Source organism: Anneissia japonica, unplaced genomic scaffold (genome assembly GCF_011630105.1).
Source record: "Anneissia japonica isolate Jap-2015-1 unplaced genomic scaffold, ASM1163010v1 scaffold287731_len276475_cov178, whole genome shotgun sequence".
In the NCBI taxonomy this organism is placed as follows: Eukaryota; Metazoa; Echinodermata; class Crinoidea; order Comatulida; family Comatulidae; genus Anneissia; species Anneissia japonica.
In genome coordinates this window covers 215,458-230,347 of record NW_022726568.1, presented here as the reverse complement: position 1 = coordinate 230,347, position 14,890 = coordinate 215,458, and the positions used below count along the sequence as shown (strand labels likewise).

The 14,890-nt window shown below is 31.0% G+C and overlaps 1 protein-coding gene across 2 annotated transcripts in view; it reads right to left on the bottom strand.

The window, feature by feature from the left end:
* Nucleotides 1-1,645: 1,645 nt before the first annotated feature.
* Nucleotides 1,646-14,890, bottom strand: part of LOC117113305 (armadillo repeat-containing protein 4-like) — a 30,728-nt gene continuing 17,483 nt past the window's right edge. For both annotated transcript variants that reach the window (XM_033256613.1, XM_033256615.1), the window contains exons 11-17: nucleotides 14,239-14,475; nucleotides 13,514-13,840; nucleotides 10,523-10,707; nucleotides 9,725-9,839; nucleotides 6,024-6,212; nucleotides 4,981-5,202; nucleotides 1,646-3,555 (exon numbers count right to left, since the gene is read on the bottom strand). In XM_033256613.1, coding sequence (XP_033112504.1) covers nucleotides 3,436-3,555; nucleotides 4,981-5,202; nucleotides 6,024-6,212; nucleotides 9,725-9,839; nucleotides 10,523-10,707; nucleotides 13,514-13,840; nucleotides 14,239-14,475 — 1,395 coding nt within the window. In that variant the 3' untranslated portion in view covers nucleotides 1,646-3,435. The remainder of the gene's footprint in view (nucleotides 3,556-4,980; nucleotides 5,203-6,023; nucleotides 6,213-9,724; nucleotides 9,840-10,522; nucleotides 10,708-13,513; nucleotides 13,841-14,238; nucleotides 14,476-14,890) is intronic.

Sequence of the window (14,890 nt, the reverse complement as noted above, 5' to 3'; positions counted from 1 at the left end):
TCCAATGACCGGGGTAATAATGTGAAGCGCTTAGAGGCTTTGTTAAGGCATTAAGCGCTATATAAGAACGACATATTATTATTATTATTATATAGGTCAATATTTGAGCAAATTTCCATTTTGGCCTACCGTAATCTGCATTATATTCAATGCACAGAATTTATATTTAATGTATTGTATTTTGATTGTACTTGGAGGGCCATGTAATGAGCTCACTAGAGAGTAGCATACAATAAACGTCCTTTCCCTTGCTTCAGCCTTTTAGTCCATCTATTCTTGACCACTTCAATCCACGCATCTTTTGTCTACTCCTCTTACTAAATCAAGTCTCTACCGCTAGTTTCATAAACAGTACAATAGTCACGTTTATAGTAATTGATGTGTATTCTCCTACCGTATTTATTCAAATAAACGCCCCAATTTGAATAAACACCTTCATTTGGAGAAACGCCTCCCTCGCCAGAGCGTTCATTTTTTCCACAAAATGGAAGCAACATCATTCCCAACACATTCTATTAATGTTCTACTCCAGTAGAATTACATTTTTTTTTAACCTGGTTAGGATCAATAAGTCTTGAGTAAATACGTATCCATTTTACATATAAAAAAATAAATAAAATAATAATAATAATAATAAATAATAAAAAAAAACGCTTCCTTCGAATAAACGTCCCCTCAAAAATCCTTCTCAACAATAAACGAACAGGGCGTTTATTCGAATAAATACGGCCTGTATATAAATAATTATTATATAAAAAATCCTGTGGCAGTCACCTTCGATAAATGATACTGATTTACATTGCAATAATAATATTAGAGTATCAGTGTCGACTTTGAATATTACACTTTTAATATGGATGGATATCAATTAGATAACCATATGGCATGAGCAAGATTTAAACGGGTCTAATTCGGTGACCAGTGATTTAAATGTTAAAATGTGTCAGCATCGTGGCTAGAGACGCTATAGTCCAAGAGTAATCTTCGTAAACATCTAACGAAAAACAAATCTGATTTAATAAACGAATTAATTAATGTATCTGCGATCAAAGAAACTAAAGCCTGGTTTCGACCGACCAATCAGCGTCGCCAAAGGAGTCGGCGATAGTTTGTAGCGACTTTTAAGGCCTGTTTATACTTCAACGATAACGTTTAAAAAAGCTAAAAAGCTATTGTTAATATAGAAAACAAAAGAAATAAGTGAAGTTTTTACACCAGGACGATTCGATAAAGATTTATCGTGTATACGATAACAAAATATTTTAACAAATCAAATCAGATGACGTCATAATCATGGAAAAATAAAATCGTTGCTACTATACTACGTTTTTTCATGATTATGACGTCATCTGATCTGATTTGTCAAAATATGTTATCGCATAACTGATAAATCGTTATCGAATCGTTCTAGTGTAGAAAATTCTCTTATTTCTTTCATTTTCTATATGAACAATTGCTTTTTAGCTTTTTCATCGTTATTGTTGAAGTATAAATAGGCCTTTATGGAAACCAGGCCTGGTTTCCATACAATCGCTACATCCTATCGCCGACTGTTTTTATTGCACTGAAAAACACTCTAGCGATAATGTAGCGATTTTACGGAAACCAACCAGGCATTCTGCGGTCAAAGAAACTAATATAATTGTTTGCGTTTTCTGAACAAGCAATTTAATAATACAAAATAATTATTATGTTGTCACTTTAAATATATGGAACTACAGGAATGATACAATTAGTATCTAATTGACGTACACCAAATAGATGGTTCTGAAAACTTTGTATAGTAATGATAAAGCTAAGTAATCCATATTCCAGGTTTACTAAACTCAAATCCAACAAAAAATTTGGATTTATATAATGACGCCACAAGATTCAAATTTACAAGTACTGTATGTTGTATATTAAAATGTCATTAACTGTAAAAACATCACACTGGTGACTGTTGTAATTATTCCAAAACCGAAACGATTGTTAAAGGAAATTTACGATCTGTGTAACGTTAATTACACAAAACACTGTCAACATTGAGTTAGCAGCAAGTGTTTTAAGATCGTACTGCATTATGTGACGATTTGACTTTCAAAATTGTGTGCCAATAAAAGTCAGATAGAATTTTCAATAGACACGTCATTAAGTAAATGGACCTAGTTTTGGCAAACAGAGACGATATTGTCAGGCATTATCTTCATTGATGTAATGTTAGGAGCAAAAATCGTATCTTATATGTGTTTTCTTTCTAACCATTGACAAAGTTGCTCTCAACAGCTGAACATTAGCAAAACATTTCAAGGTTCGTGTATGACGTATGTGCCTTTGTCACATGCTACATCATAGTCGATACATTATAGAGAAAAACGTATGCCCTCATCGGGATTCGAACCCTTGACCTTCCGATATCCGTTAGGATACTTTACCAAAGTTACTTCGTGGTCGCCAATTTATGATGCTGACAACACTCATGATGAATGAGATTCCAAAAACAATATGACGTCACTTTTCAGAATTGATGAAGTCAAATATGTGATAATTATAGTTATACTTATATTCTAATTAAGTTTAGGAATTTCCCCCCCCCCCTAAATTAAGTACATCATAAAAACCATTCCACAGAATTCTGAATTTCATCTTTTCTATTAACACTATTATTGCCAATCATCATCATCATCATAAAATCATATTATTGATTAACACCAGCATCATCATAGTTATCACCATCATCATTCAATCATATCTATTTACACTATCATCATGTACATCAGCATTATCATCAACATCATCATCATCATTCAATCATATTTTTCAACACCATCTTTATTAACACCATCATCATCATCCAATCATATTTATCAACACCATCGTTTAAACACCATCATTGTCATCATTATCATCACCATCATCAAATTCTTTTTATTTCATTTTCTTTTTCTTTTTAATTCACTATCTTTATTAACATCATCATGAAATTGAGATAAACATCACTATCCTCATTATGATTATATCGGTTTGATAAAAGTAGTTGTGTAGCCATGTTAGTCTAAACAATAATAACAGGTTATAAAGAGTCAGCACTCACAGACCAACTAAATTTAGTATCGATGTGCAACCTCTTTATTACCTGTTATTTTCATATATACGAATTGCTTATCTACAGTCTCATAATGATCTAATTTTGGAATGATGTGTCTTTTAAACATATACAACATGTAATCAAGTTTTGGCATGGAATAAATACTCAGTGATCGAATACCGTGCATCTCCAAAACATTATTGTGTCAAAGGTTTCAGTTGGGAACAATTCTAGAACAGAAATGAAGCCAGACACTGTTATCTTACATGCCTAATAACATTTTCTTGTGCTCAATCTTCAGATTTATAATTCATATAATATATACAAAACAAACTACTTTGTTACAATGAAGAGAGGAACTAAGTAAATTATGTCTGTGAGTAACGAGCTTTCTCATTGGCTAATGCCAGTCTCCTGATGTTTCTAATACATCCGGCTGCGGCCACTTGAAGTGCTTGGTCATCAGCACCTACCATGCCAACCAAGAGCTGAAATGAGAAAAGAAAAAGTTATTGATGAGAATGTAGATAATTGAGCCTAATCAAAAGCAATATTGTAGCAGATTACCACATAATTCAAGCATGACTCTTGTTTAACGATATTAAGCAACTGGATAATTACAATCAAAATTAAAGATTGTATATAGTTCTAGTTGCATTTTCACCCTATTACATACTGTGCAGTTACAGTTCAGGTTAGCATTATTAAAATCAATTAATGTTTACATCTAAATATAAAATATAAAGTAGACGTTTTTCCCTAAGAAATTTCAAATTTTTCATATTTTACAAGCCAATATGTTATTTTATTTCAATTATAAATTAAATCAGGCAACAGGTTTGTCAAACAAGGGATATAAATTCTAGCCCAAAATTGAGTTTTTTAACTATTTTCATATGCAATTTTATTGGTCTTGATATGGAACCATTAAAAAATATATTAGATATTAAACAGAATGTTTTAAATGAATGGAACCTGTCAGTTAATCAAGCTGAAAATGAGTTTGCACAATATGAGAAACCAAATCATAATATTGGAAAGTTCATAAAAACCTTGGTTCTTTAACTGATAGCTCTAAAAAACAGAACCATTCTTGCAAATATCACATTTGCAGAAATTGACAAAAGTACAGACTGATTGCAGTATTACATTAGAACATTAACTTAATATTTATGAAGCACAGTTGGTATCAATGCTTTTATAGCATCTAGGCAGGCCCTAAAAACATGTTCAAGCAAGAAAGGAGATGTCATTGTCAACATTTGAGAGCTATTTTGAATATAAAAAAACCCCAAAATAATAAAAAATTAACCTTTATATTCAGTTACAAAATCAAATCAATTGACAAATCGCATTGACAAATGAAGATGGTCAACGCTTGGGCACATTTTACGGAGTGATGAACTCACTCAGACTGCACATTGTGTACTTGTGTTTGCTGTCAATCAATCAATAAACTTAAAAGGCCGAAAAAGAAGACAGTGTCAATTTATTCTCAAAAATTAAATCTGATTTAACAGAAAAAGGGCATGAATTTGAAAATATTGTGGATTTTTATACACTTGAAGACAGCTAGAAACAAAATTCAATGGAAGGGAATGTTTGAAAAATTATTTTTGTTGTGTAAAACGTGGCAGTGACTTATACAAAGTTTAATAATATAAAAGTAATTTGAGATAAAAATATATATGAATAATACATATAACTAAGTATATTATATAAAAATATATACATTTTGTGACATAAAAATGCAAAAGTTATACAAAGCATCTGTTTTCAAAGAGTTAGGTGTAAGTTAATCCTGGTGTACTTATCTAAAGACAGACATTTTTATATGTAAACTTCATAATGTTCCTAAAATGTATTAATATATAATAATATGATCATATATTTAAGCATTTGACAATCATTACCTTTACTACTCCACTTTCATGCATAGTGATACAGTTATCAGGGTCACGTGACAATTGAAAAAGAGCTTCAGCTGTGGCCCGATGCACTGAGCTTTCTGGTGACTTCAGGTAACGGACAAGCGGTGCAACAGCACCGTTTAAACCAAACGCCACGCGATTGTTGCCCCACATACAGCAACGGGCAATAGCGTCTGCCAGATGTCGGCGCAACCTGTCATCGGTCTGGTGGGAAAACAAGTTTTAGAATGTTTAATTTCAGAATGTTAAATGCAAGTTTTGAATAACAAGATATTTATGACGACAGTTCACATTCACTGTAAAAGAATACTGAAGGTATGGCCTTGCACTGATTCTCATAACGTTGGTAAACATGAATAATTCCCAACAGTCCAATGAAAATGATTGTATACTGTATCAAGTATCTCCAAGAATTTTGAATGTCTGGTATTTCCTTGGAAGTTCCCGCATTTTATGATTGATATCACTGTAGGCGATGATATATTATTAAGAAAACGTAATGGTAATTTCATTATTTAATTGGTATGATCTATTATAAGCAATGATATTAGCACGGAGGACTATTTTCACCTCCATCTTATCATGAACACATTCAATACAGGTAGGTGTATAAATCATTCATATTATTTCAAGAAATTGTATTAACACTGAATTTAAAATTTAATACACAATTATTAAATAATGGATGTAAACTTCCTGCTACAATAATGAAACCAGATGAAATTATTTAAAATGGGGCATGTTATAGGCCTACATATAGTTTTGTTTTTAAACTCGATGTATACAGAACGAGTGCTATATTGTAATTAGTATTATTAATTATAATAACAATAACAATAATGATAACAATATAAATAATTGATGATTTAATTATATAGAGGTTACGATGTTTCAGAGGTGTATTTCAACTGTTAGTGTTTGTCATTCCCATCAATGGCAGTGTCCTTAATTATTGTTTTCATAGTTTTTTGAAAACAGAATTCCAAAAAATTGAAAACAAATTAATAAAAATAATAATAACTTACAGTGCTGGCCAACTTGGCTAGCATAGGCACCACCCCATGGTCTGTAATTACAGCCAGGTTTTCCTCATCTATAGCAATCTTTGCAATAGCGGCACATACACTTGCTAATACTTCCTTATTATCACTCTTTAATAAGCTTACAATGAGTTCTAGACCACCAACAAAGGAGCGAACCATCTCACCAGCATCCTACGAAAAAAAACAAAAAAACACTATTATCTATACATTTTTATAGGAAGTTGTATATTTTAAGTCCTGCTTATAGAATAAAACTTTTATTAATCTAACTATAGTATACCCGATCACTTTGATTAAATAAAAGAAGGTCCGCCGCGAAGAGCATGTAAAACATTTTCTTTGGTAACATTACTCAAGCTGTGGTAAGTTTTACCAAGCCCAGGAGAGCTATGGTTGTATTTCTAAGAGAAGAAACATCCCAGAGATAATATAAATGCGGTCACGCATTTGAATAGCCATTAGTGCGAAACAGATAGTTTTAGCCACAAATTTAAAGTGCGAACTGCAGTACAATTTAGCCGAGGTCAAGTTACTCTACGACTTGATCAAACTTAATCTGATGCAAACACGTGTAAATATCATACAATACTCTTTGTCAGAAGGTTTCATAGGAAACTTTTGAAATTGGACTGAAATGTTTTCTTCTGGAGCCTGGCTTTAAAGTTACAGCAGGGCAGGGGCGGATTTAGTGGGGGGCCGGCCCGGCTCCGGCCCCCCCTTTTGGGAGGTGAAAAAAAGAAAAAAAAAGAAAAAAAGAGAGAAAAAGAAAAAAATGATAGCCCAGAATGCCTCAAATGTTATATTCGGGCGTCTAGAACACAAAAATTTCGCGGGGGCATGCCCCGGACCCCCTACGACAGTGTTGTCTCAATCGGCCCAACTTTCGGCCCCCACTTTTGGACATTTCTGGATCCGCCCCTGAGGGGTGGCACTAGTGGGGGAGAGGGCAGGGCCTCTCCTCAGGGAGAGCTTCCGCCCCCCCCCTCCCCCGTGGGAGAAAAACAACAATTTGTTGAGGAGAAAAATAAATTACAGTATATGTATTTTCTACATATTAGTAGACTCTAAAATCAATTAAACAAGCCTTTCAAAATTTTCAAAGGCTTTGCCCCATGGACCACTTTCGAAATAATTTGAGTGACACCCAACCATGACCACTTTGCTTTCGTTAAGGGCATTGGACCCCCTGTCAGGAACATTCAACCCACCATTGTGCAAATCCTGGTGCCACCACTGAGTTACAGATCAAAAAGTTACACTGGGTTGCTCAAAATTAATGTAACATTAGTAACCACGTTATTACCCAAAAATATGAGTCCTTTGAAAACTTAAGTACAGGAATGAAGCCAGAATTCTGTGATTTGGAAAGAGAGCATCCTAAATATCAATCTAAAATTCAAATTCAGCTTTTAAAAGCAAACAAAATATCCACCTAATTTATAACATAATGTTATCAACTGTAGCACAAAAAATGTGTCAGTGAAAATAAAGTAAAATATAAATGTTTACTCCACTGAATCGTACCGGCAATACAGAATTGAAAATTGATTTCAAATTTTAGAAGCAAGTTTCACATAATGCCTATGTCACCCCAGGGAATGTGGAGATAATTAGATTGCTATTAACAAACTAGTGTATATCTATCCAAATATGTTTATCACGTACACAAACCTGTTTTCAGTATGAGACGATTGTTATCAATCTCAAGATACTGTAATTATTTATGAGGTACAACAGGAAAAAAAAATCAACTTTTTGTTTCAATGAAAAAAATCATACAATATCCAGAGTGATTTAAGAAATAATATCAAATATGACATTAACAGGCAATCAATATTCATCAATATTAAATGTGGTATACAACTATCTTTATGTCATATAAAAAAAATATGAGGCTACGAAAATCATTATGTGTATGTGGCATATAGAAATTATCATTTTTATGATACTACAAAAAACATCAGTTCTATTTGACATACAAAAATCTGTCATCCTTTTAATGAGGCAACAAAAAAATCATTATCTAAATACAAATTTCATCATCTTTGTGAGGTTAAAAAATCATTGTTTTTATATGAGGTACAAAAAACACATCTATTCCTAAGGGAAATCTAAAAATCATTATTCCAATGTGACAAAAAATATCATAAAAATAAACCTACACTTTAGGGTTCTAAAAATAAATTGTTTAAATGTCATAAGGTAAAAATCGTCTGCATAAGTATTGTATATTTGTTTATTTTTAAAATGTACTGTTCCTGAAAATTGCAAAAAAAAAAAAAAAATAATGATAAAAATCAATTAAAGAATTAACTTGCTAATAATATTAAAATCAATTTAAAAAATAATGAAAGGCACAGTTAAGCCCTCAAACTTTGTTAAAAAATAGGTTTTTAAATTAACATTAAAAAATCATTGTGTAGGCAAAGCGACAGAAAATGAGAAAGTGCATCAACGCCATAGGTCGTTGTACGAAGTTATAAGATATCAACTTAAAAAATGGTGGCGAAGCAAGCCAAATTAATCACCCCTCGCAAAATTGTGTTTCAGCGATAACAGCCAAAACATGTTGGGATGTCAAAATTTTTAAAATCTATTTTGTTGCACTAAAGTAACCTTTATATAGATCTATCGTCCTGCTATGTTGTTATTCTCCCCATTTTAAATGTTAAAACAACATTTTTTTTTACGATTTGGTGATGGTCTTTGTCTAAGAAGTGTCTGAAATTGTAAACATTAAAGGCTGATTTCTCAAATAGTGTTGTATTAACAGTTGTATGTTGAAAATTCTGTTCATAACAAAATGCCAGATTTAATCAATTTTTCAAAACCATTTGATAACTTTTGTTTTTCTCTTCAAACCTGTATTAGTAAAAATAGATTTTTTGGGAGGAGTGACTAGTAAGTCTAATTCTAAATTTACCCCAGATATAATGATTAATATGATAGAAAAACATCACTGGACGTGATTTTTACCATTACACGATGTAAAAATCATGGTAATTTTTTTCAAATACAGTACACACATTTTGATGCTCAAGTTGATAATTTCTATGTTACTTCAATATGAGCAGATTATTTTGAAAATTGATTTTTTTTTTATGTGTTTCTTTTTCAAAATACACTTTTAATTACCTTTTATTCAAATTTGTTACTGTATAAAGCAGAGTTGTGTAATTTATTATTACTTGAAAGCAAAGGGTTCAATAAATGAATTCTTTGATGCACATTTACGTAAAAAGTTAAAATTAATACTTCCTTTGTCATAAAATTGTTAACTTAGCTATTAATTTAGGATTTTGTGAATGCATGCATGCGTGCATATATATACACACACATAACACATACCGGTACATACACAAATAGGCCTATATACGTAGATCAAAATGCCAACACATTTTCAAAGTATTATAGTCAGTGTAATGTAATCCTTGTTTAAATTGAAAGAAACACATTTCTTTTTTTCAGACAGTACATGAATATGGGCTTGAATAGTAAACAGGTTTTAATGGAATTTTAAAAGGTTCAAGTTGTAATAAAATACATTCCAATGTACAAATCCAATGATTGTTATTTTTGTGTGTTTTATTATAAACTTTGCAAGATGCAGAAACACAATCCTGCCAAACAAAAATGTTGGCCTATTAATTGTGGAAAAACAGATTAAACTATCATTACGGTACCTTGGCATTCTCGATGCATGGGCAAATTGCCCAAGCGGCACTAGCCTGTACCTCCGGATTATTATTTTTCAACAGAGACCACAGAAGACGAACTCCATCAAGTCGGTCTATAATCCTGACAATGAAACAGAAATATTTTATAAATAATAAACGTGACAAAGACAAGCCAAACCAGTCACTCGTCACAAATCCCGTTATACAGATAATGGCCAAAACATGCTGGAAATGTCAACATTTTTAAAATCTATTTTATTACACTCAACTAACTTTTATATAGCATGCTATGCTGTTATTTTCCCCATTTTCCAATGTTAAAACAACAATTATTAACAATTTGGTAATAGTTTCTACCTCAAAAATTCCCAAAATCCTAAGCTTTGAAGGTCGATTTCTCAAATATTGTGCTTTAAACAGCTGTATGTTTGAACTTCTCTAACTTCATAAGGAAATGTCAGATTTAAATGATTCGTTTACCATTGTATAGCTCTCATTTTACTGTTTAACACTGTCTTAATAACTAAAAATCAGTGACTGGTTTGGCTGGTAAATTAAATAATTTTGTATTGGCTTTCAACTTACCAACAATAATGTTAAAATCAACACCAACAATGATGTTACAACAAATGACACAAAAAATTATGTCCTAAAATTATAGAAATTATACATATAAAAATGTATTTTTCTTTAAAAAAAAAATTGTTGTAATGCAATTGAATTATAGCCTTGGTTGAATGGTGCATAATAATGTTCAATAAGACAAAATTTTGACACCAGAATTTTTTTTCAGCATTTCCTTACCCCATGTTGTCTTGTTCAGTTGCACATGCTCCAACTGCTTTTGTGACATTAACCAATAGAGCTTGATTCGTGCCGGTCAGAAGATTAACCAAAGACGGAATACCATTGGTTTTACGGATGACCGAACGATTTGATGGCTCCTGAGCTGCACATTCACCAAGCGCACCAACCACATTCACAAGAACCTATGATGAAAACAATGTTAATAATGTTTCATAATACATAAATTTTTTTGTTTCATTTATTCAAGCAAACATGCTCTCTTCTTACAGCGACAGACACACAAATTGATGCAATAAAACAAGAGTAAGAAAAACATTACTGTAACAAAATTAAATACCATCCACAAAACTGAATGTTTCTATCTTTAAATCAGGATTTCAACAAGAGCAATGCAAAAAGTATACAAAATCAGTAATTTAAAGATAAATATTTTATGCAACCTTAGCCAATGATGTACAAAATTGATCAATAATGACGATAATACTGAATTCCTATAATCTAAACTTAAATCATTGTCATTACAAATAGTGAAAGTACTTATTCATTAATTTAATGAGAAACAAAATTATATACCGTTGAAGCTCTTATAAGTTAGACAATTATTATATTTTTCAAAATTTATTTACCAAGAAATAAAACAACTATTTATAATTTTTATTCAATTTTTTAAATAATAGATGTACTATTAAATATATAATTAACGATAGTAAAATCTGCATTTTATACATAACAAAATATGTATAGAAATAATCCTATGTTGGAAATATAACAACATTTATGTTCACTACAATATATTATTTTAGTGAATGATTTATGCGTTCATTTTGAATTGTTTTTTTTTTCATTCAGATATTAGAATGTTCACTCTCCACATTCAAAATATTCATGTGTGATTAATTTTGAAACATAAAATCCAGATAAACCTAAGAATTACACGAGCAAGGCCAAATATTTGTTTCTGAAAGAATTGTTAAAGTGAAAGCAATCAATACAAGATATCTAGATAATATCTGATGCCTCTTTCATACTAAATGAACTAATAGAAAGTATGTTCAATTATTTTGGCACCTGGTGTATTTTAAAAATTGTTAACAGGTACAATTTAATAACAAATATTTATACTTTTTATTCAATTTTTTAAATAATAGATGTACTATTAAATATATAATTAACGATAGTAAAATCTGCATTTTATACATAACAAAATATGTATAAAAATAATCCTATGTTGGAAATTTAACAACATTTATGTTCACTACAAAATATTATTTTAGTGATTGATTTATGCGTTCATTTTGAATTGTTTTTTTCATTTAGATTTCAGAATGTTCACTCTTCACATTCAAATATTCATGTGTGATTAATTTTGGAACATAAAATCCAGATAAACCTAAGAATTACAGGAGCAAGGCCAAATATTTGTTTCTGAAAGAATTATTAAAGTGAAAGCAATAAGTACAAGACATCTAGATAATATCTGATAATATCTGATGCCTCTTTCATACTAAATGAACTAATTAATAGAAAGTATGTTCAATCATTCTGGCACCTGGTGTATTTTAAAAATTGTTAACAGGTACAATTTAATGACTGATTCAGATTGTTTACATACTTGTACTACAAAGTGTTGAGAATGTGCAGTTACAATATGTGTATTGCAATATATACACCAAATAATAAAAAGTAGCACACAGTATTAAAAAACATGAATTGCAGTAAAATGCAGATTTCATAAAAATATTTTATGAACAGCCTGTGCCATTGATATCAAGAAATGAATACAGCATAATAAAAACCTTAAAATATTAAAGCATAATTTTATTTCTACCATGTATGTTGTAGTGTCTTATACGGTAGTACAAAAGCATTTATTAGTATGATCATTATTATATTCACTAAAATAATATTTTGTAGTGAACATAAATGTTGTTAAATTTCCAACATAGGATTATTTGTATACATATTTTGTTATGTAATAAATGCAGTTCTTACTGTTGTTAATTATATATTTAATAGTGCATATTATTATTTTAAAAATTGAATAAAAAGTATAAATAGTTGTTTTATTTCTTGGTAAATAAATTTTGAAAAATATAATAATCGTCTAACTTATAAGAGCTTCAACGGTATATAATTTTGTTTCTCATTAAATTAATGAATAAGTGCTTTCACTATTTGTAATGACAACGATTTAAGTTTAGATTATAGGAATTCAGTATTATCGTCATTATTGATCAATTATGTACATCATTGGCTAAGGTTGCATAAAATATTTATCTTTAAATTACTGATTTTGTATACTTTTCACATTGCTCTGTTGAAATCCTAATTTAAAGATAGAAACATTTAGTTTCATGGATGGTATTTAATTTTGTTATAGTAATGTTTTTCTTACTTTTGTTTTATTGCATCAATTTAGTGGGTTATTCTTACACTACTAGGAATCAAAATATCAAATACTTCAGTTGTTCTTCATGCAAATTCAAATTGTGGAGAGGATAATTTTCATACTAGAGCCACTCATCGTTGGAACAATCTTCACAATTTTGATTCTCTTTCTATTAATAATTTTTAAAAATATGCCTTTATCTGTATTCAGTAATACCTTTCCTTTTGTTTAGTTTCAAATTCTGGTTTTTAAGTATTAGTTTTTCTGCTATCATTTCAGTTCTAGGCTACATTATCATTGTGTTTAATTTAGTTTTTAGTTACTTTAAAAATTCACAATTGTACATATATTTTTTGTTATATTTACTCTATATAGCAGGGCTGCTTTGGAAAGCAGTGCTAGTCACTGAATGGATACCCACTGGTTAAAGAAAGCTTAAATAAATAAATAAAATAACAATCTAACATTCCTGTCAACTTATATTAGTATGCTTAAATCAAGGGCTTACCAATGAGTAAAGAAACATTTTATACGTCTATTCAAAATAAAAATAACATAATAAATTAAAAAGTCTTTGCATTAAAAAAAAAAGATGTTACCTCTTCAGGTTGGTCGTTGAGCAATGCTACCAGCATCTCAATTGCCTTAAGTTCCTGGAAGCGTTCCACGTTCTCTGGACTCATGGCACACTTCCAGATGGCTCCGGTGCCAGCCGCTAACAGTTCCTTGTTATCAGAGTTGCTGAGCAGGCTGACTAGAGGATCCAGTCCACCATGATATCTCACCAGATCTCTGGTTTCCTTCTCTTCAGCACATTTGAATATGGCGCTGGCACAGTGCATCTGTAGCTCCTGGTTCTCTGTGTTGAGGTTCTTGACCAAGTCCTCTATCATACCCTCTGTTCGAATAGCAAGTCTGTAACTTTGCTGAGAAACAAAAAAATAATAATGATCAATAATAACATTGATTATCGATAAAAGTAATAATAACAATAAATAATAATAATCATTATCAAATAATATCAAAATAAAAAATAATATTCAAAGTACAAATAGAAAGAGGCAACATCAATAATAATAGCAAATATAATGAACTTAATAACAATAGTAATGTTAATAAAAAAAATATAAAATATAAAAAAATAACATTAATTCATACATTATTAGCTGCACATAGTTATAATACATGGCTATAACAATTGACAATAGGACATTATCTTCGACAACTATACAGACAACTAGTCTCCATGCAGGCGAAGCCTAGTTCAGCCTCTTTAAAAGACGTGTTGTATGGTAATTATTTGGACATTTTTTTATAGTCTTACCTCAGATGCACATTCTTGTAAGCTCCCTACCACTGGTATCAGCATGTCCTCGTGAGGTGACTTGAGAAGCCGTGCAAGGAGGGGAATTCCCCCTGCCTTTCGAATTGCTAACTTGTTACGAGTGCTCTTGCTGCAACTCCACAGAGCCAAAGCCCCACAACGAGCAACTTCAACATCCTTCTCAAATTCATCCGTCATTGGCATAGATCCAAGGGGCGCACAATCAAGTAAAGTCACCTGAAATCATTAAAAAATTTTATTTATTGAATATTTTGTAAAAAGGACCTACAGTAGCATAGCATTTTCACAAAATATATTTTGTCCTGAATTTACTGGATGCATAATAAACCAAAAGTTGGGTCTTGGTGTTGTGTTCCTGACTGGAAAGGTGAAGGAAGGGATAATCCCCTAGATTTTAGATTTGTCTAGTTTTAATTACATTAGTTTTTTTCTTTTCCTTGGACGCACCATTACATACGTGTACCACTGTTGTAAATGTGTCGTTTTCAAATAAAAAATATATCTGTGGGTGGATGAAGAATGATGGAAAAATGTACAGCACCTCCTCCCTAGCAGTGTGGCCAGCACGGACTGAATCAACTAATCTTTAAGACTATTAGAATAACACTATACAACATCTAGGGTACCTGTC